Source organism: Tamandua tetradactyla, chromosome 7 (genome assembly GCF_023851605.1).
Source record: "Tamandua tetradactyla isolate mTamTet1 chromosome 7, mTamTet1.pri, whole genome shotgun sequence".
Classification (NCBI taxonomy): Eukaryota; Metazoa; Chordata; class Mammalia; order Pilosa; family Myrmecophagidae; genus Tamandua; species Tamandua tetradactyla.
Genome location: NC_135333.1, coordinates 133142762 through 133169060, shown reverse-complemented (window position 1 = coordinate 133169060; position 26299 = coordinate 133142762). Strand labels below are relative to the sequence as shown.

General features: G+C 38.0%; 1 protein-coding gene across 5 annotated transcripts in view; it reads right to left on the bottom strand.

Annotated features, from left to right (window-relative positions):
- The window catches only part of MSRB3 (methionine sulfoxide reductase B3), a 259546-nt gene extending 234559 nt beyond the window's left edge, over window positions 1–24987 (bottom strand). The window contains exon 1 of one of the 5 annotated variants that reach the window (XM_077111325.1): window positions 24818–24987. In XM_077111325.1, coding sequence (XP_076967440.1) covers window positions 24818–24908 — 91 coding nt within the window. In that variant the 5' untranslated portion in view covers window positions 24909–24987. Of the gene's footprint in view, window positions 1–7628; window positions 8422–24072; window positions 24096–24164; window positions 24486–24817 lie in introns of those variants that run through there. The other 4 variants (XM_077111326.1, XM_077111327.1, XM_077111329.1 and 1 more) reach the window with 4 other exon arrangements.
- Between the last annotated feature and the right edge of the window lie 1312 nt (window positions 24988–26299).

The following is a 26299-nucleotide window of genomic DNA, read 5'->3' as shown; positions in this document are numbered from 1 at the left end:
CTCAGACAGTGACTAACCCTCAGTAAGCATTCAATAAATACTGTTGAATAAGTACTATTTATAACTCCACACACACTTTTTCTACCCTCATTATACCACAGATATCCTTCATATTATATGAAGAGTAAATTCTTACTTTTTAATCTTAAAACACAGTTTAGGTGTCACCTCCTCTGGAAACTTTCCGACAGCCGCTCCATCTCTTCCATTAGAAGATTCCTCCAGTGTACTACTTTCTACTTCAGTATCTCTATTATTTTATCTATTGTAGCATACTGGAATTTTAGGTTTATATATCTGGCTTTCCTATAAATGTTTTAATAGAACTAAACTCAAATGTCACTTTGTTTTCCCCATGTCCTAGTTTCCATGAGATTAGAGTCTTGAATTGCTACCTAGGCAGTACAGTATACAGGAAGGAGTCAGAACCCAAATTCTGGCTCCATCACTTAACCAGCTGATAAATATTAAGCTAAGTAGATAGTCTCTCCGCAGGAATTTCTAAATAATGTAGAAGATATCATCTTCATTGAGTTTTGAAAGGATTAACGAGATAATGTTTTTAAAAGTAGGGAGCAGAGTGCTCAGTGAATTTTATTTCCCTTACTGAAAAGGAAAATCAAAAGACGTTGAGGATCAAACGGTATCTAAGTCAATACTTAGAATTTAAGAACTCTGCTATCTGAATATGTAGTTTTTTCCCTTGTTGCCTTGATTTTAAATTGGTTTATGAAACTTACTGCACAAACACAGGCTTTACAACGATCATATGGATACTTTATTCAAATATACCTATGGTTAAGCTAATCAAGATATTCATTGTTGGTGGTTCTAAGTGTATTGCTTGTTTCTTAAATTAAAAAAAATTTTTTAAAAAGAGAAGATGAGGATGAAAGAGAAAGAGATAAAAGAGGAAGAGAGAGAGGGAGAGAGGGTGTTGGTGGGCAGGGTTAACAAGTTTAGTTTTGAACAGAGTAAGTTTGAAGTGGTTGTCTAAGAGACAACTTAGGTAAGTTTGAAGTGACTGTCTAAGAAACAAGTTATTTCAGCAACTAGGTTTTAGGGACAGAAGACGAATATCACCTTTGAAAAAATTATTTTCAAATTTGGCAATCAATTGTTTCAGTCAATTATAAAGAATGATCTAACTATGCATGCATGCATAAAATAGGAATTTTTACTGATAAAAATAGGAATCTAACAAAGTACACTTCTGGTCAACTACAATTTGAACAGCCCAACAGGGATTACAAAATACTGTTGTCATTCAACTAAAAACTGCCAATATTACTCACTCTCATTCAAAGATAAAACTAGAACTTAGAGCGACTTCTATAATATGGACATGAGAGTGTCTACAACATTAGAGGTCATGAATTCCCAGCAGTAAACTTATGACTGATAATAGTTTGTCATTCAAATGTTAGAAATTCAATTGTTCCTAGGTACTTACTTCTTCTTTATAGAATGCTAGAAACTTTTTTTTATCCCATACACAATTATTTGCATTCAGGTAAATCTATGGACATTTTGTGGCTTCATAATTAGGCTTTTTGGGATTCCTTTTATAAATTCAATAAAGGAATTGTTTTGCAAGGGAGAGTTAATGTGTTATATAATACCATTTAATTTCCTCAGATAACAAAAGAGTTTACAAAACATATATGCATATATATGTTTTTTTACCACCAAAAAAAAAAAAATCTATGAGAAGATGGGTTCTAACTAATGACAATGAATCAAAATATCTTTAAAAATGGGGTTGTTAAGGTATAGGTGTGATGGTAATCACTGAATGCTGGAGATGTCATACAATTGAAGGGAAAAGATAAAAATAAGCTTTAAAAAGGAGAGCACATAATATTAAAAAAACAATAATCTACAGGGCCCACTTTCAAACAAGGCCAGAGAGGAGAAAGTAAGAGAATCCTAAATTCCTCCTGCAGAGAAGAGTCAAACACTGTTGTATCATTTCTTTCAATAATTAGATTAAAGCTCTGAAATAACCACTATTTAAAGTCATAGAATCTAAAATAAGATGTTAACCTTTCAAATCCCTATGAACAATAAAGGCAAATAAAACATACAAACCATATGGCAAAAGATGGAAAATCGGTAACGGGGAGAAAAAAAGAGGCATAAAGCAACATGATCTGTCCATTATGACAAAATATAAATGATTTAGAGTTACAAAAACAAACAGATGACATAGAAGGATTAAGAAAAAGCAGTAGCAGCACACACAGAGAGAAAGACCTATGCATACACACACACCCCTCACACATACACACAAGACATAAGAGCAGTACAAATAAATACCTTTCAAAACAGAACTCTCATTCTCAATCAGATTCCCACCAGTTGAAATAGTGAACACTATATAAAAAGAAGAATCCCTACATTGCACTAAAAACTACAGAAGGATAACTGCACTTTGAAACCTTCTGTTAGATAAAGTACAGAGAGGATGGACTGAAGTAAAGGCCAATTCCCAATTCATCTGAACAATGTAGGAATATTGTTTCTTCAAGTTTGTGAAAGAATCCAGAGGAATACCACCCGGATTCTAAATAAAAGGAATAAAAGCCAGAGAGCAGGTAGGTCATAAAGTATTGAGAGCTTAATAACCAGCACAGAGTTTACCTGAATCCATCAGGTAACTCTGGCCAGCACTTCTGACCCTATATGTTAAGCACACAAACGATTTGGAAAGCACTGCCATGGCTGAATTCTGAAAAAGACAGCCAACTTGGGAAATACTAGGTGGGTGTGGAGTATACTTCTGGAAATTCTTGCTACTACTCCAATCAAAGAAAAGAAATTTCAACTTTAAGGCAGTAAGCACCTCCTTGCTATAGCCATGTCTAGCTATGATGCTCTCCCCTGAGGCTTCTGGAGCTCTGAAAGGTAAACTACAATAGACCTAAACATTTTTCTTTTTCCCCTTTTCTCACCCTGAAAGATTAAGACAAACGCCAAATTTTGATACAGGGCCTTTCATTCCCCAAACTGGGTAAACCTAGCCTACATTCATTCCTTACTCCATTTAAAAAACAGATGCTTAATGACAAAATGAGAAACAAAATACTATGGTACCAATCAAAAGGGATTGTAGAGACCTATGTGTCCCACTGATTAACACTAGAAATATAAATAAGTTCTTGCAAGAATTACTTCAAAGGTGTGATTCATGTACAAAGAGTGTTTTAAGTCCAGGGTACAGGGGGGAAACTGCTATTGCATGCTATGGGGTGTTTAACAGGAAAACATCAGTTGTACCACAGCAACGGCAGGAGTAAATAATGGGGGGAACGACAAGAGTTAAGGGGAGGTTTAGATCTCCTACTTGATGAGGGTGTGTTTACTGGTTATCTTTCTCTTTGGAACAACAAAATGGTCTAAAATTGATGTTGACGGACTGCGGACCTTGAACATTATTATACATGATGCCTAATAAGGGCAAGTGGCTGAAGGATGCACTGACTGAGAGGAAGATTGGCAAACGATGGCGTATACTTATGATTAAATGACATGTGGCTACAAAAAGAAATGAAGTCATGAGGCATGCAACAATGTAAATGAACCTGTGGGACATTTGGTGAGGAAAAATAAGTCAGAAATGAAAGAACAATTATATATGATCTCCTTTAGAAAACGCTTATAAAAAAAGAGGGGCCTAGGTTCTAAGTTCTTATAGCAGACATATTTAGTCCAGAGTGATAATTATGATTTCTGGATTTTGTGAGTCTGTTATATATATATATATAACCTGGTATTTAGAGATAAGAATGAAGCTGATCAGGTCAGAATTAAGGTAATACAGAACACAGGGGTAAGGAAGACATTGTCTATATTTTAGGACTGCACCTACTCTTTGAGACCAATGGGAGAAAGGCTGAATTTTTCTGGAATCTAAATTTTCTGTAGCACATATCTAACTCAATCTGTCTGGACAGTTCATTTGAACAATCAAAACACAGGCCCAGAATAAGAATGAAGGCCTTTAACCTGGTATAGCTTAATGTAATGCCTGGATACATCCCAGAATATATTAAGCAGATAATCAAAAAGTATTGGCAAAGTCCCTCGAGGGATGGGAGAAAAAATATGGAACTATTCAACTTTACCACCAGGGAAACCCCTATTACTGTGTCAAACATTAGGGACAACCAAATCAATAGGCCAACCCCTTAATCTTGAGGTTTACTCTTGTGAAGCTTATGTATGTGGTGGAGAAGGTTAGCCTACCTATAGGTATGCCTAAGAGTTATTACTGGAGGACCTCTTTTGTTGCTCAGATGTGGCCTTACTCTCTCTAAGCCCAACTCTGCAAGTGAAATCACTGCCCTCCCCTCTACATGGGACATGACACCCAGGGATGAAAGTCTCCCTGGCAGAATGGGAGATGACTCCCAGAGATGAACCCAGCCCTGGCACTGTGAGAGCAACAATTTCATCCTGACCAAAAGTGGGAAAAGAAGTATAACTAGTGAAGTATCAGTGGCTGAGAGAGTTCAGAGTCGAGATTCAGTTAGACATAACTACCTACTATAACTTGCCAAACCCCAATCAAAACCATTCCAGCCAAACCTAAAGAACACCTAGGGCAATATATAAGACTCTACAAATGTTCCATGTACTACAGTAACTTTCCAGAAACCTACAACCTCCAGATGGGTCCCTGGACCAGATAAATCCTGAAACCTAGAGGGCCCAGCCTCTCCAGAGCATTAGCTAGTTCCATCTCCACACTCCATATCATTGACAGCCCCTTCCAACACAAAGAAGTTGGAATTGCCATAGCCCAAATACCCCTAACAAGTGGGATAGAAAGATCAAAGGTGTTGGTGGAGTTATACAGAGAAGATAGGTTTAACAAATGAATATGATTGCTGATTCATTACAATGATATTTCTTTTAGTCTCTAGTACCTTAGAGCAGCTAGAAGTAAAAACCTAAAATTGTATAATCACAACCCATACCAAATCTTGAAATCTGTTCTACAACTAATTGTTGTGCTGTGCTTTGATGTTTATTGCTTTTTTAATATGTTATTTTTTCACAAAAAATGAAAAAAAGTCAATTGTGATAATAAAAAAAATATTTTTTTCCAGGCTCCTATGTTCTGGAGCAGCTGGAAGGAAAAATCTGAGATGATGACAAATCTGGGATCTGTCCTGTGACTATTTGTTGAACAGTGCTTTGAAAACTATTGCCTTTTTGTTTTGTTTTTTTTTTTACTTTGTATATATGTTATACTTACAATAAAAAAGGTTAAAAAAAAAAAAAGCCAAACATACTATGGTACCTACAACCATGAAGCTTATGTATTAGTGAAAAAAATATTAAATAAATGCAATAAAGATCAGAAAGGGACAAAAGGGAAATTTAGATCCTCTACAACAGAGGCAGGTAATACAGTTTGGAAGGCTTGAGAAAGACTTCCTGGAATAACATTTAAACTAAGAATAACATTTAAACTAAGAATAAAGGGTAAAACTGTATTATTCAGATTAAGAATGAGGAAAAAGAGTGTTCCAGAAAAAGAAAAAGATATGAGCAGTAGCTTTGAGATAAAAATGTGAGGGTCAAGGAGGGAGATTTTGAGACAGAAGAGATAAGCAGAAGTAAATCTTGAAGTCATTATAAGAATTTGGGACTTTATCCTAAAAGGAACTGGAAGTAACCAAAGGTAACTAACACGAGAGACCTGTAACTTTAAAAAAATAACCACAACTGAAAGGTGGAGAATGGATAGGCATAAATCCATTTTTGCAGAAATCTAGGCAAATCTAGAAATCCTAGATTTTTGCAGAAATCTAGGCAAAATATTTACGTGGAGCATAAGACAGAAAAATGAATTTGGGAGGACTCCAGTTCTTGCTCAAGCATCTGGGCAAATGGTTGTACCATTTACTAAGCTAGGGAATGAGAGGAGGCTTAAGTTTAGGAGAAGAGTTTTTGGCATATTGAAGGTGCCTGGGGCATAGCCATGGAAGTGGAGACGAGAGAGAGGCAAGTGAATAGACAGTACTGAGGCTCAGGAACGAAAACTACTGATGGGTATATTTGGTTGGAATGGGTAGGGGTGGGGTAATTGTATACAGATGGAACTGAAGCCATGGGGTAAGTGAGACTGCCTATGAAAATGTATAAAATGAGAAAAGATGTCAGCGCCTTGGTAACTTCAACATTTAGAAGTGACCTGAAGTAGTAAAAATTGGCCAAAAAAGAGCAGAGACCAGAGAAGGAGGAGGTTAGAAAAGTCTGTCCCAAGAAAGACGATGATGATAACTATAATGATGATGTTGCTAGCTAACTTTTACTGTAGATTAATTCTGTGGAAGGCACTGTACAAAATAATTCATATATTTTACCTCATTTAATGATTACAACAACCTGTGTGGTTAGGTACAATATTATTCCCATTTTACAAGAAAACTAAGGAATAGATCATTTAATTAATTTACCTAAGATCATATATCTAACAATAACAAGTTAACAACTAAGAGAAAAGACTATTCCTAGAAAAAGTGAGTAGTCAGTGTATCAAATGCCCTGAAGGCAGGAAGATAACAACCAAATTGAGTCCACTTAGTTTAATGGTATGGGCATCACATGATTTCAACTAAAGCAGTTTCCATGGAATAATGTGGATGGTTCTTCCCTTTTCTTTTTTTTCCTGTTTGTTTGTATGCTGTATGGTAGGGTCACATTTCATTATTTTTCCATGTGAGTATCCGTTATTGCAGCACCATTTGTTGAATTTTTGTTTTGGTTGTTTGTTTTGCTTGTTTGTTTTTGGGGGAGTGCATGGTCCTGGAATTGAACCCAGGTCTACCACATGAAAGGTGAGAATTCTATTACTGAACTACCCTTGCATCTCCTCTTCCCTTTTCTTTAGAGCCTATATCCTGTTCATCAGCAAGGTCTCAGTTCTGTTACCATTACCCTGGTTCAAATCAAATCATTTCAAACTTTTATCTGAACCACAGAAACAGCCCTAAAAGATTTATCTGCTTCCATACTTGGCCTCTACAATCTATTCTTCACACAGCACCTGTGATTATTTTAGAATCCAAATCAGGCATTGTCACTGCCTGCCTAATGACTTACATCATACACAATAACATCTAAACGCCTCATAATAGTCTAAAAGCTCCCACATGATCTAGCCCTCCTCTTTGCCCCTAACGCCAACCATTCTCTCTCTTGATACTACCACAAGATGGCCTTCTCCTTCTTCCTATTATAGGTCAAATCAGTTTCAACCTGAGAATGGAAGCTCCTGGGAATCAGGACTGTGTCTCTCTTTGGTTTGTAAGAGGGGCTCAATACATATTTTTAGATAGATGGTCAGCAAGAATGCAAAGAACTTGTTAAATGGTTTGTCACAAGGGATGTGGGGTCAAGCAGGCTTTTGGGTTTGTTTTTTAAGAAATGAGAAATTTAAGCTGTAAAGGATATTAGGAAAGTATCCAAGAGCTTGGAAAAACATGACATCATAAAGTCACAGAATGTTAGAAAAAAGGAAATCAATTAGCTTCTTCAGGTAAAAAAAAAAAAAGTTCTGAAAAAAAATTTATGGTAAAAAAAGAGATTTCATCTCTCTGTGCCAGTTTCCTCACCTGTAATTTGAGCAGGGTGGCTGTTTGAAGCTATTATGTATCCCATAAAAGCCATGTGTTAATCTTGATCCAATGTTATGGGGGGCAGCTGTTTCTTTCGATCCTGACTCAACACTGTAGGGCACAAACTTTTGTTTGGATTATCTCCATGGAGATGTGGCATGCCCAACTGCGGCTGTGATCTTTTGATTAGATGGACATGTGACTCTGCCCATTCAAGACGGGTCTTGATTAGTTTACTGGAGTCCTTTAAAAGTGGAAACATTTTGAAGAAACCTGAGAGCAGATGCAGATGTTTGAAGAACAGTTACTTCAGAGACACAGGTGTTTGGAGATGCTTGGACTGCCCACAGAGACAGCAGGTGCCTCGACATAGGCAGAGCCCAGCACACATCTCTGTGTGTCTTTCCAGGAGATGCTAAGCAAGACTGAACCCAGAGTTGTATCCCAAAGGAACTGAGCGAAGGACCGCAGATGCTTAGAGAGGAAACCACTGGCATTAGAAACTGGAAATAATGAACAAGGAACAAGGACCAGCAGTTGCCAGTACATGCCTTCCCAACTGGCAGAAGTGTTTCAGATGGCATCAGCCTTTCTTGAGTGAAGGTAACCTCCTGTTAGTGCCTTCATTTGAACACTTCCACCTTTTTAGAACTGTAAACTTGTAACTTAATAAATTCCCATTTTAAAAGCTATCTCATTTCTGGTATATTGCTTTCTGGCCACATTAGCAAATTAATAAACCAGGTTTGGGTAAGATCAGTAGTTTCCAATCCTTCCACTATCAAGAACATCTTTTAATCACATTTCCCTTGTGACTTCCCTTGATTATTTCACACTGGAAGTAGGTTCTGATTAGCAACTATAGATAGATAGATAGATAGATAGATAGATAGATAGATAGATAGATAGATAGATAGATAGATAGATAGATACAGATATATATATACACACACACATACACACACACACATATACATACATACACATCTGCCCAATAAAATAAGTATTACTCAACAAATGTACCTTATTTGGAAAATCTGAAACTCAGAAAAATTAAGTGATTCCTCTAAGGTCACATAAACATTTTTAAAAAGAGGATGTCTGTTCAAATATGAAGAAACTGATTCTCAGCACAGGAAACCAATGTAATCAATTTGAAATCACAGACTAAAAGTAAAAATCTGAAACACCATAGAAGAATAATGAAGAGGGCATACTTTCCCCCTCTAAATAGAAAAAAAAAAAAGCAATAATAAACCCTAGAGAATTAAAAAAAAAATTGTGTAAAAACACAGTCTAACCACAAAGCAAATTAAACTGGCATGATTATAAGAAATTAATGTTATATAGGAGAACCCATTTGAACACCACATTATGGTCATTCTCTTTTTTATTATTATTAAAATTTTTATTTTGAAATAATTTCAGAGCATAGAACTTATAGGACACAGAACCCCTGTGACTTATACAGAGAATACAACACTCTTTTCCAACTCAGATATCCAGATTCAACAACTTTAAATATTTTAACACATTTGTGTTATTTTATTAGTCGATCTATATGCCTGATTTATCTATTTTCTAAATATTTGAATATAGGTTATATGCAATATGCTCCTTGAACACTAAATGCATCCATATACATTTCCTGAAAACAAAGATATTCATTTATGTAACCACCTTTAGTACAGTTATCATATTCAAGCAATTTAACATTGATATAAAGCTTATACTCTATATTCCACTTTCTTCATATATCCCAATAATGTCCGTTTGGGGGAAAATTCTTATTTGAATGTCACAGAAACATTTTAATATCTTAAAAAGTTAAATGAGGTAAAATATGATTAACAGAAAAAGGCGGGGGGAAGGTGCCAAGATGGCGGCTTAGCAAGGTGTGGGATTTAGTTCGTCCTCCAGAACAGCTACAAAATAACCAGGAACAGTACAGAACAGCTCCTGGGGCCACCTCAGAGACTGGAACACAGCATACCCCAGTCTGGACCAGCTGGACCGGCTCCGAGCCCACCCAGAACAATGAGTTCCCCAAGCCGCAGTGGCCGGCGCCCCTCCCCCACAGGCTACTTGCCAGAGGGGAAAGGAAAGGGACTTCACCAGCAGCAGGAGCTGAGTGTAACTAAGTTTCAAGTATGGAATTAATTCACAAATTCTGACTACTAAAAATAGGCCCAGGCTCAGGTGAATTTGGTCAAAGCAGAGGTTGTTGATTTTTGCCCCAGCACCAAGAGGGCAGGACTGATGAAAAAGAAAAAAAAAGAAACAGGTTTTTGTGGCTGTTTCTACAAAGGCTTGACTGCCCTTGGATACAGCAGCAGGGCTTCTCAGGCTGCAATTGCCCCAGGCATAGGCAGAAACCAGCTTGTTTGGGAGCTTGCTTGGAACCTGTGCCTTCCCTGGGAAAGGGGTGAGGCCCAACTTAGGTGGAATCCCTCTCTCAAGGAATTCACCCCAGGGCTTGGTAATTTGAAGCCATTAAAGCCAGCCTACAGCCTCTCCTCTGTCTCCACCATGCCTCCAGCAGGAAGAGTCTGCCAAAGTTAAAGGTACTGCATCATCTTATGCTGGTGGGACCTGCAGGCAGAGAAGAGCCACATACTGGGCAGGATAAGAAAAACAGAGTCCAGAGACTTCACAGGAAAGTCTTTCAACCTGCTGGGTCTCACCCTCAGGGAAAACTGATGCAGTTGACTCTCTTTTCTCCTGACAGGAGGCCAGTTTGGTCTAGGAAAATCCGGCTGGGGTCTATAATGCCTAAGTAGACCCTCCTAACGGGGGGTGGAGGGGGGGAAGCATCATACAGGCAGGACAAGAAACAAGAAAACGAGAACTGAAAAATTCTGCTCTGTTAAACAAAACCTAAGCTAGTGGTCCAGAAAGCTGAACTGAATGTCAAAAAAAGACAGACAAAAAATTCATCCAGCAACAAAATCCTACGTAAAAGAAGTAAAAACAATCTCCAGAATAAACTAATTAAGGTAATTAAATGCCTAGACACCAGCAAAAAATAACAAATCACACTAGGAAAATTAAAGATATGGCCCAGTCAAAGGAACAAACAAACAATTCAAATGAAACGTGAAACAATTAATTTAGAATGTACGAAGAGACATGGGAAACCTCATCAAAAAGCAAATCAATGAATTGAGGGAGGATATAAAGAAGGCAAGGAATGAACAAAAAGAAGAAATCGAAAGTCTGAAAAAACAAATCACAGAACTTATGGGGATGAAAGGCACAGTAGAAGAGATGAAAAAAAACAATGGAAACTTACAATGTTAGATTTCAAGAGGCAGAAGACAGGATTAGTGAACTGGAGGGCAGAATATCTGATATCCGACAAGCAAAAGCAAATATAGGGAAAAAATGGAAAAATATGGGCAGGGACTCAGGGAATTGAATGACAATATAAAGCGCATGAATATACATGTTGTGGGTGTCCCAGAAGGAGAAGAGAAGGGAAAAGGAGGAGAAAAACTAACGGAGGAAATTATCACTGAAAATTTCCCAACTCTTATGAAAGGCTTAAAATTACAGATCCATGAAGTGCAGCGTACCCCAAAGAGAATAGATCCAAATAAACATACTCCAAGACACTTACTAATCAGAATGTCAGATGTCAAAGTGAAAGAGAGAATCTTGAAAGCAGCAAGAGAAAAGCAATCCATCACATACAAGGGACGCCCAATAAGACTATGCATAGATTTCTCAGCAGAAACCAAGGAGGCAAGAAGACAGTGGGATGATATATTTAAACTACTAAAAAGAGAAAAACTGCCAACCAAGAATTCTATATCAAGCAAAACTGTCCTTCAAAAATGAGGAAGAAATTAAAACATTTTTAGACAAAAAATCACTGAAAGAATTTGTGACCAAGAGACCGGCTCTGCAAGAAATACTAAAGGGAGCACTAGAGGCAGATATCAAAAGACAGGAGAGAGAGGTGTGGAGAAGAATATAAAAATGAAGACTATCAGTAAAGGTAAAAAGAAGAAAAATTAGATATGACATAAAATCCAAAAGGCAAAATGGTAGAAGAAAGTACTACTCATACAGTAGTAACACTAAATGTTAATGCATTAAACTCCCCCAATCAAAAGATATAGACTGGGGTGGGCCGCGGTGGCTCAGCGGGCAAAATGCTTGCCTGCTATGCCGGAGGACCTCGGTTCGATTCCCGGCCCCAGCCCATGTAACAAAAACGGAGAAACAGAATACAATAAAACAAGAAAATGTTTAAAAATGTTTCCCTTCCTTCCTTCTATCCTTCCTTCCTTCTCTCTGTCTTTCCTTTAAAAAAAAAAAAAAAAAGATATAGACTGGAGAATGGATTAAAAAACAGGACCCATCTATATGCTGTCTATAGGAAACACATCTTATACCCAAAGATAAACATAGGTTGAAAGTGAAAGGTTGGGAAAAGATATTTCATGCAAATAACAATCAGAAAAGAGCAGGAGTAGCTATACTAAAATCCAACAAATTAGACTTCAAATGTAAAACAGTTAAAAGAGACAAAGAAGGACACTATGCATTAATAAAAGCCACAATTCAACAAGAAGACATAACTATCATAAATATTTATGCACCAAGCCAGAATGATCCAAAATACATACAGCAAACACTGAAAACAGAAATAGACACATCTACCATAATAGTTGGAGACTTCAATTCCACACTCTCATCAATGGCCAGAACATTTAGACAGAGGATCAATAAAGAGACAGAGAATTTGAATAATACAATAAATGAGCTAGACTTAACAGACATTTATAGACCATTACACCCTACAACAGCAAGATATACCTTCTTCTCAAGTGCTCATGGATCATTCTCAAGGATAGACCATCTGGTAGTCAGATTCAGTTGTCAACTTGGCCAGGTGAAGGCACCTAGTTCTGTTGTTATGGACATGAGGCAATGGTATGTGAACCTCACCTGTTGCTAATTACATCTACAGTTGGCTAGGAGGCGTGCCTGCTGCAATGAATGATGTTTGACTTAATTGGCTAGTGCTTAAAGGAGAGAGCACAACGTAGCACAGCCAAAGCAGCTCAGCATACCTTATCTCAGCGCTCGCAGCTTAGCCCAGGCCTTTGGAGGTGCAGAAAGGAATCACCCTGGGGAAAGTTGTTGGAACCCAGAGGCCTGGAGAGAAGGCCAGCAGAGACAGATGGTCCTGTGCCTTCTCACATAAGAAAGAACCTCAGATGAAAATAGCTGCCTTTCCTCTGAAGAACTAATGAAATAAATCCCCTTTAATTAAAAGACAATCTCTGGTGTGTTGCATTCCAGCAGCTAGCAAACTAGAAAAGACCATATGCTAGGTCACAAAGCAAGTCTCAATAAATTTACAAAGATGGAAATGATACAAAACACTTTCTCAGATCACAAAGGAATGAAGTTGGAAATCAATAATAGGCATAATGCAAGAAAATTCACAGATCTGTGGAGGCTCAACAGCACACTCTTAAACAAGCTGTGGGTCAAGGAAGAAATTACAAGAGAAATCAGTAAATATCTCGAAGAAAATGAAAATGAAAACACAACATATCAAAACTTATGGGGTGCAGCAAAGGCAGTGCTAAGAGGGAAATTTATTGCTTTAAATGCCTATATCAAAAATGAAGAAAGGGTAAAAATCGAGGAATTAACTGTCCACTTGGAAGAACTGGAGAAAGAAAAGCAAACTAACCCCAAAGCAAGCAAAAGGAAAGAAATAATGATTAGAGCAGAAATAAATGAAATTGAGAACATGAAAACAACTGGGAAAATCAACAAAACCAGAAGCTGGTTCTATGAGAAAATCAATAAGATTGATGGACCCTTAGCAAGACTGACAAAAAGAAGAGAGAGGATGCAAATAAATAAGATCAGAAATGGAAGAGGAGACATAACCACTGACCCCACAGGAATAAAGGAAGTAATGACAAGATACTATGAACAACTTTGTGTAATAAATATGACAATATAGGTAAAATGGACAACTTTCTAGAAAGGCATGAACAACCAACATTGACTTGAGAAGAAACAGACGCCTCAACAAACCAATCACAAGTAAAGAAACTGAACCAGTCATTAAGAAGCTCCCCAAAAGAAAAGTCCAGGACCAGATTGCTTCACATATGAATTCTACCAAATATTCCAGAAAGAATTAGTACCAATCCAGCTCAAACCCTTCAAAAAAACTGAAGAGAAAGGAAAGCTACCTAACTCATTCTATGAAGATCAATATAACCCTCCTACCAAAGCCAAACAAAGATATTACAAAAAAAGAAAACTACAGACCAATCTCTCTAATGACTAAAGATGCAAAAATCCTCAACAAAATTCTAGCAAATCAAATCAAGAACCACATTAAAAGAATTATACATCATGACCAAGAAGGATTCATGCCAGGTACGCAAGGATGGTTTAACATAAGAAAATCAATTAATGTAGTATACCATATCGACAAATCGAAACAGAAAAACCACATGATCATCTCGATTGATGCAGAAAAGGCATTTGACAAAATTCAACATCCTTTCCTGTTGAAAACACTTCAAAGGATAGGAATACAAGGGAACTTCCTCAAAATGACAAAGGAAATATATGAGAAACCCACAGCTAACATCATCCTCAATGGGGAAAAACTGAAAACTTTCCCCCTAAGACGAGGAACAAGACAAAGATGTCAACTATCACCACTGTTATTCAACATTGTGTTGGAAGTTTTAACCAGAGCAATTAGACAAGAAAAAGAAATACAAGGCATCAAAATTGGAAAGGAAGAAGTAAAACTCTCACTGTGTGCAGATGATATGATACTGTATGTCAAAAACCCTGAAAAATCCATAGCAAAACTACCAGAGCTAATAAATGAGTATAGCAAAGTGGCAGATTACAAGATCAATACTCAAAAGTCTGTAGTGTTTCTATACACTGTAATGAACAATCTGAGGGGGAAATCAAGAAAAGAATTCCATTTACAGTTGCAACCAAAAGAATAAAATATTTAGGAATAAATTTAACTAAAGAGACAAAAGACCTTATACAAAGAAAACTACCAGAAATTGTCAAAAGAAATCACAGAAGACCTAAATAGATGGAAGGGCATACTGTGTTCAGAGATTGGAAGACTGAATATAGGTAAAATGTCAATTCTACCTAAATTGATTTACAGATTCAATGCAATACCAATTAAAATCCCAAAAACTTACTTTTCATATATAGAAAAACCAATAGCCAAATTTATCTGGAAGGGCAGGGTGCCCCAAACAGCTAAAAGTATCCTGAGAAAAAAAATGAAGTTGGAGGTCTCACGCTACCTGACTTTAAGGCGTATTATGAAGCTACAGTGGTCAAAACAGCATGGTACTGGCATAAAGATAGATATACTGACCAATGGAATAGAATAGAGTGTTCAGAGATAGACCCTCTCATCTATGGACAACTGATCTTTGATAAGGCACTCAAGCCAACTCACCTGGGACAGAACAGTCTCCTCAATATATGGTGCCTAGAGAACTGGATATCCACATGCAAAAGAATGAAAGAGGACCCATATCTCACACCCTATACAAAAGTTGACTCAAAATGGATCAAAGACCTAAACAATAGGTCTAAGACCATAAAACTGTTAGAAGAAAATGTAAGGAAATATCTTATAAATCTTATACCAGGAAGTGGTTTCCTAGACCTTACACACAAAGCAAGAGCATTGAAAAAGAAAGAAAGAAATGGGAACTCCTCAAAATTAAATACTTTTGCACATCAAAGAACTTCACCAAGAAAGTAAAAAGACAGTTTACACAATGGGAGACAATATTTGGAAATGATATATCAGAAAAAGGTCTAGTATCCAGAATTTATAAAGAGATTGTTCAACTCAACAACAAAACGACAGACAACCCAATTACAAAATGGGCAAAAGACTTGAACAGACACTTTCCTCAGAAGAGGAAATACAAATGGCCAAAAGGCACATGAAAAGATGCTCAACTTCCCTGGCTATTAGAGAAATGCAAATCAATACCACAATGAGATAACATCTCACACCCACCAGAATGGCCATTATCAATAAAACAGAAAACATCAAGTGCTGGAGAGGATGTGGAGAAAGAGGCACAGTTACCCACTGTTGGTAGGGATGTCAAATGGTACAACCGCTGTAAAAGGCAGTTTGGCAGTTCCTCAAAAAGCTAAATACAGAATTGCCATATGATCCAGTAATACCATTGCTAGGTATCTACTCAGAGGATATGAGGGCAAGGACACAAATGGACATTTGCACACCAGTGTTTACAGCAGCATTATTTACAATTGCGAAGAGATGGAAACAGCCAAAATGTCCATCAACAGATGAGTGGCTAAACAATTGTGGTATATACATACGATGGAATATTATGCAGCTGTAAGACAGAATAAAGTTATGAAGTATGTAACAACATGGAGGGGCCTTAAGGACATTATGCTGAGTGAGATTAGCCAGCAACAAAAGGACAAATACTATATGGATCACTGATATGAACTAACATTAGTGAATAAACTTGGAGAAATTCATTTCATCAGGTAACAGAGACCATAAGGAGATAGAAATAGGGTAAGATATTTGGCAATTGGAGCTGAAGGGATACAGATTGTGCAACAGGACTGAATGTAAAAACTCAGAAATGGATAGCACAATACTACCTAACAGATTGTGCAACAGGACTGAATGTAAAAACTCAGAAATGGATAGCACAATACTGCCTAACAGATTGTGCAACAGGACTGAATGTAAAAACTCAGAAATGGATAGCACAATACTACCTAACTGGAATACAATTATGTTAAAATACTGAATGAAGCTGAATGTGAGAATGATAGAGGGAAGAGGGCTGGGGGCACATATGAAATCAGAAAGAAAGACAGATGATAAAGACTGAGATGGTATAATCTAGGAATGCCTAGAGTGTACAATGATAGTGACTAAATGTACAAATTTAAAAAATGATTTTGCATGAGGAAGAACAAAGGAATGTCATTACTGCAGGGTGCTGAAAACAGATGATAATATTTTAAAATTTTAACTTATATGTGAGACTAAAGCAAAAAATGTTTATTTGGTACAAAATTTCTATTTTGACTAGTGCATTTCCTAATATAACTTATGTAGACAGCTTAATTGAACACCATAAGTACATGGAACCTTGAGTAGGGCATGAGATTTTGTTGGTTTGTCCAGAGTGATGGCCCAATAAATCCCAGAGTGATTTGAACAGTGAATAAAAAAGTATTTGCAAAGTCCTCTTAGGGTGGGAAAGGGGGAAAATTCAACTTCCCCAAGTTGAATTCTTTTTTTTTTTTTCGCATGGGCAGGCACTGGGAGCCAAGCTGAATTCTTGATATTCTCACAAACAGTGCAGACAACCAAAGCTATAGGTTGAGCCCCCAATCTTGTTCACGTGAAACTTAACCCCACAAAGGGTAGGTCAAGCCTACTTAAAATTAGACCTAAGAGTCACCCCCCAAGAGAACCTCATTTGTTGCTCAGATGTGGCCTCTCTCTCCAGACAACACAACAAACAAACTCACCACCCTCCACCTGTCTACGTGGGACATGAATCCGAGGGGTGTGGACATTCCTAGTGACATGGGACAGAAATCCTAGAATGAGCTGAGACTCAGCATCAAGGGATTGAGAAAACCTTCTCGACCAAAAGGGGAAAGAGAGAAATGAGACAAAATAAAGTGTCAATGGCTAAGAGATTTCAAACAGAGTCAAGAGTTATCCTGGAGGTTATTCTTACGTATTAAATAGATATCACCTTGTTAGTCAAGGTGTAATGGAGAGGTTGAAAATGCCTGAAAATGTAGAGCTGTGTCCCAGTAGCCATGTTTCTTGAAGATGATTGTATAGTGATATAGCTTTCACAATGTGACTGACTGTGTGATTTTGAAAACCTTCTGTCTGATGCTCCTTTTATCTACCTTATCAACAGATGAGTATGGAATAAAAATAAATAATAGGGGAAACAAATGTTAAAATAAATTTAGATAGAAACGCTAGTGATCAATGAAAGGGAGGGGTAAGGGGTACAGTATGTATGAATTTTTTCTGTTTTCTTTTTTCTGAATAGATGCAAATATGTTCCAAGAAATGATCATCATGATGAATATGCAACTATGTGATGATACTGTGAATACCCGATTATATATGTAGAATGGAATGCTCAAAAGTTAAGAATGTTTGCCTTTGTTTAATGTTACATATATATTTTTAAATTTAAAAATTAATTAAAAAAAAAGAGAAAAAGACTATATAGGGCAGAATAATATAATGATTAAGAGCACGAACTCTGGAGTCAGACTTAAGAAAGAAACCCTGAAGGTTCATTGGTCTTCTTGAACCAAGGTATCGTTCCCTGGATGCCTTAGATTGGACATTTCTATAGACTTGCTTTAATTGGGACATTTTCTCGGCCTTAGAACTGTTAACTACCAACTTATTAAATTCCCCTTTTTAAAAGCCATTCTGTTTCTGGTATATTGCATTCCAGCAGCTAGCAAAATAGAACAACATGTAACAGGCTTATTTTCAATATTGTACTAAGGGATTTTTTTTTTTTGCCTTTAAACAAGATAACTGATCCAAGAAACCATAAGGATTTGATGTACAATTTATAGTAAGAGAAGACAATTATGACATGGCCATAATAGACTGCTGTAGATGTGTGCTTGTATGCAAATCATCTACTAAATTTCGTTTTAAAAACAGCAATTTTGAAAAAGTATTAACATACCAAATCTATCTTTTAACCCTTGGTATTTTCAGCAGCCTAGTCTTAACATAAAACACATTGCCTGTACAAAACAGGCGACTGTTGTTGTAAGAGGATGCTAAGAAGTTTCCCCATCATTCCAAAATTTCAGCTATGACCCAAATTTTCATATAAAAGTGTATTCCACATTCTAAAGTGAAAAGACAGTGAGCCATGGAAAGTTGAGGCTAGAATCACCAAGAGTATCCACAAAGCAAGAAATCAAGTGCTGTCTATAGTATAGACTCCATACGGCATAATTTCCACATATGTATAATTTCCAAACATGACAATATTTCTATATAAAAACTCATTTAAAAGTTTTATAGTGGTTTGTTATTTATTTTCTCAGCAATCATTACTAAAAAGCACAATTACTAACATATGAGAAAGTCCCCAAATTTTTAGTTTTCTAATTGAAGGAGAAAATTTTTAACTGAAAATTAACTGTTTAAATTAAAAGAGAAATTACTCAGCACATTAGTGTGTCATTTTAGGGTAGTGCTATAAACAATATACTATTTTTGGAAATAAAAAACAAGGATATACTTTTGGTCCTGAAGTTAGGCCCTGAGAACACACTTCCAATATCAGCATTCTTTCTCTATTTCACCAATAGTCATCTGCATGTTTTATAAGCCTATACAATTTCATGAAGTAAATTCCCTCAGCTTCCCTTCAGGAAGCCAAATATCAAGAAATTACCATGAGGTTTCCTAATCAGCACATATTGAAAGTCATAAAGTCAGATGAGCAGTAGCTAGATAACCTACTCATATAAATGCCAGGAAATAATGCTGTTTCAGGACACCAGGGCCAAGTGTATAACGGTCAGCATACATGGTGAGGGTGGCGGAACTTTCCAAGTGACACTTGAAGAAATAAGCGAAATAAGACATTCTGTAAGAACGAGGGAGGTATGTAACTTATTATAAATTATTTTAGTTCTGTAGATTAGGAAATTGTCAACGGTTATTTTACGGATAAGAACCTAACCATGGCAATATAAAGTGTCTGTAAAAGGCAAGAAAATAAAAAAGCCAAAGGTACACCATCTGGCAGAAACACATCTTCACATTCTATTCATTTTTCGGAAAAGTGAAGGGTGAAAGGGGGAGGAAAGAGACAGAGCGTGAGTTCAAGGCCAACTGAACAACTTGTAAGAAGCCCAGAGGAAAACAAGGCTTGGTGATGAAGGACCTCTATAGTTTAAGAAGTTAGTCCTTTATCTTAAGAAAGATAATAAGCCACTGAAAGAGGTCAAGCAAGGAAGTAACAGCAACAACTCTGCAGTTTACAAAGGATATTCTGGCTGAAGTATCATTCTTGCAACATTTCCCAAGTATTATCTGTGGCCTTAATAGATGTGATATCCCCTAAACTCGCAGACAGACTGTCACATATTTTCTAAAGCTACATCAAATTTTATCTCCTTTGTGATGACTTTCTTGTGCCCTTTCTCTTACTCCAGCCAACAACAAATGCTCTCTTCATCCCCTGGACTTCTCTGGGCTTTCTTTTCTTTTGTTTTTGTTTTAGTTTTTTACATATTTTTTATTGAAGAAAACAAACAATTCCTTTAGAACCACCAAAAATGGATATCTTAGTTAGCTTAACCATAGGTATATTTAAATAAGTATCCATTTAATCATTGTAAAGCCTGTGCTTGTGCATTAAGTTTCATAAACCAATTTAAAATTAAGGCAATAAGGAAAAAAATCTAGATATTCAAATAGCAAAGTTCTTAAATTCTAAGTATTCTATTTGATCAGCTGTCAAAACTGTGACTGTACTCTGGACTTTGATTGCTGCCTTACTTATTCAAACTCCAAGTTGGAGTTTTTCCTCCAACTCTCATCTTTCCAATTTACTGTCTTACATTCTGACTCTACTACACATCACATAACATTCTACCAGCAACTCAAACTCAATACATCTAAAATAATTATTTTTTACCCCCACTTTTTACTTCCACCAAGTTCATATTCTCTCAGTTGCCCAGGTTTGACATTTTATAGCCATCTTTAATTCATTCCTCTCTTTCCCTATGCCCAGTTAATTTTATTATTTCTGTCCAATCTACTTCAGCTACCCCTCTCTAATCCCAGTGCAACTATCCTAGTTTATATCTTCATTCTTTTACAATATTTTTTTATTGGTTTATGGTTTCTTTCCCAATTCAGTTGATCCTCTAAACTATTAGATAATATATCCTGTAATTCAACCCTGTGACATTTCAAAGAACCTTAATGGTTTATCATAATTGAATGGCAGGTCCCCAGCCTAAGCAAAAAATCCTTTCATGTTCTAAGTCAATGCCAATTTTCCATTTTTATACTTATCTTCCCACTATTCACCTTCATATATGATACATTTTTTTTTCTGTGTCTGATCTCACTATCTCATCTGGTAAGTAGTGGTATTCACAAAAGTTGATTCCCTTCCACATGAGTTTGCTCTACTCTCCTTCCCCAGGTCGGGCATCTTAGTCTACAGGAACATATCCCATTACTCTATCTATTAGATCATCACACAGGAAATTAGAATATCCGTGGAAAAGTTTGTATAATCTAGAAAATTGCCAAGGAATAAGAAGAGCAGTGTAACTGAGTTCCAGTGTCAAAAAAAGAAGACAGCAGTGGCAAACAGGATGCCATGAAAGTTTCAGAACATTTGAAAAAAAATCTTTATACCTAGGACAGTGCTTTTAAGAGCCTATTCAGAATTCTTCCAGATGATTATTTAGCCTAATAGAGTTTATAGTCTAGTGAAGGAGATGAACACATGTGGACTTAACCAAAATACAAGGTGGTAAACTGGTGCTCCAATCAAAGTACAAACCTCATTAGAAGACTAGGAAATGGCAAATTCTAAGAGAATGGGAAGGTTTCACAAAATAGCATCTGACTGAGACCTTAAGGACTTCAACAGGTTATGAGAGGAAAGAATTTCAGGCAGCAAGCATAGCCTAAATGAAAGGCAGAGGTGGAAAATGCTAAGAACATGTGAAGAATAGTAAAATAAGTGATGAACTGTTGATCTATAACTTTTACTTATTATTTTGACTGTCTCTAATTATCACTTAGGTAGTTTTAATGAACTAACCCTTAAGAACTATTTATCAACTGCAATATTTTAATTCAGTGAATTCCTAAAAATATGCAATGATGATTATTTGCAGGATGTATTAGTTGTTATCAGAGAGGATTTTCTCAACTCAGTTGTATTCCAAGCTGCTGTATAATTCCAGAACCTGAGTTGGTGCCACACTCAGTTTTCTCACCACAGCTACCAATTCAGTGTTCCTGGCACAGTAGAAATGAACTGTTCTAATATCCTAGAATCCCACAAAAGGTGTCACACTCTTCTACACACAAATTGCAATCAAGAACAAATTATACATTTAAAGGTCCAATAACCTCATAGTGTACAATTTTTTAATTCAAATCAAACCTCTAAATGGCTGTTACACACTATAAAAACTCTAGAACTAAAAGAGACCTTAGGGGAAATCTATATCAACCATGTGATCCAAACTGGCTCTACCAGATTCTTTTTCTAGAGAATTTAGGATTGAGGCTAAATGATTTAGGTCAGTCTCTCCCTCTGCCTAGAACTGAGGGATATGTAAATACACAGGAGTTGCTGAGCAGCACATTTCACCATGAGTACAAGAAGCAGGAAAAAAGAGAAAGCAAAGAAGGAACGATGAAGCAGACATACAAAGGAAGGCAAAAAGAGACAGAGAAAGTTCCATGTTTTCCAGTTCCTTGTCCCAGGCCCTAATAAATTCTGTGTTTGGCTTCTAAAAGTCTTCCAATAAATTCCTTTCTTTCTGCCAAATCTAGTTCAAGTTCATTTCTGTTACTTACAAAAGAAGCTTAGCTGAGCAATAACCGAAATCCTCCATAAAGTCAACTGATTACTGGGATATCTCTTCTATACTTTGTTTTCTCTTATTTGTATATCTTAAAAGCCATAAATATGACTGATATGCTGGTAGTAGAAATGAATATATGAATAAAATTGTGCAGAGAATTTCATAAGGAAAACTTCCCGGAAGGAGGAAATATATGAACATTAAAGATAAAGCTTTCAGATACATGTACAGCAATCAGAAACACATACTCACAAATGCAAATTAAATAGCTATCTACCTTCCCGTTCAAAGCTAGTTTAATTCTGAATAAGACAGATGGTTGGGTAGGTGCAATTCAGCCTCCTCTACCACATGATCAAAGGGTGATAAAACCCAGTATGGAGCTTTTTCATCTGGAGTGCCCCTGGATAACTAGCTACAGACTTTCCGACCATAGAGAGGTACGGTTGCTCTCCAGTGGTATCCCTAGCTCCCACCATAAATATCAAACTACCTTAGAATTTGGGCTTAACTATCCCCAAAGAGCAATTAGGCATTTACCTCATGACATAACTGGACCTTTCTCCTATTAGACGAAGGGAAGAAAGTAATAGAAGCATGGAACTCTGCCCCCGTATGTCTGTGTGAGTGAGCTAAGTATCAAGATGATGCTGAGGCAGAGCCAAAAACTGGATCCACATCATCATATCTGACAACTAGTAGACCAGTTTAACATGTATTGCAAGTCAGAGGCTGACAATCAGAAGTTTGAACCAGATGTGGGTGGTTGTGCAGGATTATATAAACAAAAACAGTATTATAGGAACCTGGAATTAGAAGGAACATGGAGACCTAGGTCTACTTCCATCATTTTAAGGAGAGGGAAGGCTAACATAAGAACCAAATTCATCAACCAGATTAGGATAGAGTCAAAAAGCATTATTTCCTAAAGTTGCTAGTTAGTGGTTTTCAGCTAATAAATAATGAATATATTTTTAAAATCTATGAATACTACTGTTGAGATAGTTTTTAAATATTCCTGTTACTTGATTTTGGCAAAACAGTAAGGATTCCTGACCTTACTAAAAGGTCAACATTTAGTTAAGATATTGGAACAAGCGCCTTCAAAAGCAAAAACTTGGGTGTTGATTCAAAACTTAAATTTTGGATGCTTGCAACACTGGCAGGCAGGCAGGCGTGTAGGCACTGTGACAAAATTCTAAACAGCAGAGAGCTACTTATTTTAATATTTTTAAAAAAACTCCAGACATTCACATAAGTACCCTTAAAAAAGTCACCAGAAATTAGAATAATATGTCAGTATACGAGAACATATCAGAGAGTTCTCAATAAAATCTATGCTTAACAGAATCAGCTTTCAACTAATTTATAAATCTTAGCTGTCAGCCATATCTTATTTTGATAGTTTGGCATATAAATGGCAAAAACAAAAGCAAACTAAAATATGAGCAATCTCAACTCTGAGGTATTGAAATTTCCATTCATGCATTCCAGATAAATTTCGGAACCAAAAGCTTTGAATACTAGTTAGATATTCACCACAAATATAAAAGTTTCTGCTTTTTCACAATTACTTAACCCTTACATCTGCATTTTCAAATAATTACCTTTTTATGATAATCTCATATTTAAAATTCCCTGATATTCTCCACATGATGTGAAGAAAACTATGTTCTAAAGTCATACTATTTCGACCTCAGTATTACCACAATTGATACATTATAGTCCTAAACCAAATAAGGAAGGAATAGCATCTTACATTCAATTAGTTTAACTCGAAATAGACCAGCGTAAAACTCTTAATAGACCTGGATGTCTGTTCTTCGCTTAAAAACAAAACAAAACTGGTACCTGGTGTACTCCGGGTTTTGTATGATTCTGACGGGGGCCTGGCCCCCGCAGCGCCGGTGCCCGGAGGGCGGGCGCGCCTCAGGGTGTGCCTCTTCTCGCCGCCCTCCGCTGCCGGCGCTGCTCCCCGACGCCCCGGCGCCCCACGCCCCTTTGGGACCGGCGACCAACGGCGCGGGCCTGGCCGGGACGTTACCACGCGCCTGGGCCCGTTACTTCAGCTGTAACCTAGGCAGAATCGACTAGCGAGGGGCTCTGGAGTGGGGCCGCTGCTGTTGTCCCCGCACCCTCCCAAGCTGGACTGCCCCGCCAGGCTCCTCCCTCAGGGGCTCGCGCGAGGCGAGAGCCTCGGGAGGCCTCAAGTTCGCTCTGGGCGCGGGATTAGGTGTCAGCGAGACCGTCAGACGCCTCCCGTCGGCGGGGGCGAAGATAGCTCTGACCTCCTTTCACTCGGCCCTTCACGCCCCGGAGCCAGGCGCGACCCTTCTGCGCCTTCTTCGGCTGAGAAAAAGGAATGTTCACCCAGGAGGTCGAAGGGGGGCGCAGCCGACGCCCGGAGGGGGTCCGGAGTCGAAGTCACACTCCCGCCCACACCCCAACTTGGCAGGGTCGCGGGTAGGAGAGGTGAAGCTAGGATCAAGGGAGCTCAAACTTACCGGACTGCGCGGCTCCCGGCGCCGCGGCTGCAGCCAAGCAGAGGCAGAGGCAGAGCGAGAGGGGGCGCGGGAGGGTCCGCTGCCGGCTCATGGAAAGGCCGGGAAGACACCGCCGCCGCGGCCGCTGCCTCTGTCCGAGTCACCGTCCCTCCCTCCCTGGCTCGGGCGACGGACGGGGCGGCGGAAGGCATGACGGGAAATTCCTGGGCACTGGCAGCCGAGTCCAAATATGAGCATAGGAGACGAGGGAGGACCGGGGAGCGCGCTGGCCGCGGACGGGGCCCGCCGCCCAGCCTTCGACAGCCGCCAGCTCTCTCCTCCTCTTCCTCCCCTTCCACCTTGTCCGGCTCCACAGTCACCCCAAGGACGCCGGTCCCTGAGCGTGACCAGGGGTTGGATCCCTCTGCCACGGAGTGTCCCTTTCCAACGCTGAGGCCCAAAAACAGAGCGAGCATCCCTTCTAACTGAGACGCTTGTATTAGTAGGAAAGGGGGAAACCACCATGCGGGGACGTGACAGCGAGCCACCAATCCGTGGGAAGACGTTGAAGGGGACTGAGGAGACTTGTGCTATAACCCTAATCAGTTGAGAGCTTTGGTAATGAAAGAATAAAAAACTTCTCAACTGTGAGAGAGTGCGGTTGGAGCAGCACTGCCGAAGTACAGGCTATAGGGGTGAGCCAGCTTATACAGAAGTCTTTATAATTCATAATATCACCCTTCTACATTCCAGGTGAGTGAGCCCTCTACCACCAGATGTTTGGGCACATGGTTTTTGTTCTTAGTTTTTTTTTCTAATAAAAAATTACAAAGGAGCTCTTCCCAAACTTATATTTAAACACCATATGGAGTTGAGGCAGGCTGATTGAATTAAGTTTTTCACACTAACTAAATGCTGTTTAGATCCGTTGTCCTCTCCACCTCAACCTCTCTTCATACCCACCCCACACACTCGTTTTGTGTTTATTGTAACTTGTCTAAAGTGCAATGTTGACAATATTCAAAAGGTGCTAACTCTGATGACCAAAATGTCAGGCTCAGATGTTTAATTACAGGCCCACGCCAGTGTTCACTGACTTTTCTTTGGCACTGATAACTCCTCCACTAATCAAGTCCAAATGACCCTTAGCTTTTCAAAACATAATTACATCTTAATTACTATAGCTTTTTTTTTTCAAATTACTGGGACAGGCCCTGGAGATTAGGATGTCGTGTAATTACTTATGACCATTTTAATATTTATGGACATGATTTATTGATGCAAAATACATAAAGGGGTAAATGTCAAACAGATTTAGATGTGGATTATTCTAACATAATTGATAGCAATTTGTACATCACACTGTTTGAAAATGCTGTATTTGAAAATCAGAAACTTTTATTTCAAAACAGATTCATTTCTGGCATAGCATTAAAGCCTGTATGCCAAAACCCAATCCATTTGCAAGTGGCTTCCCTCAAAAAATCTAGTACTAAAAAAACA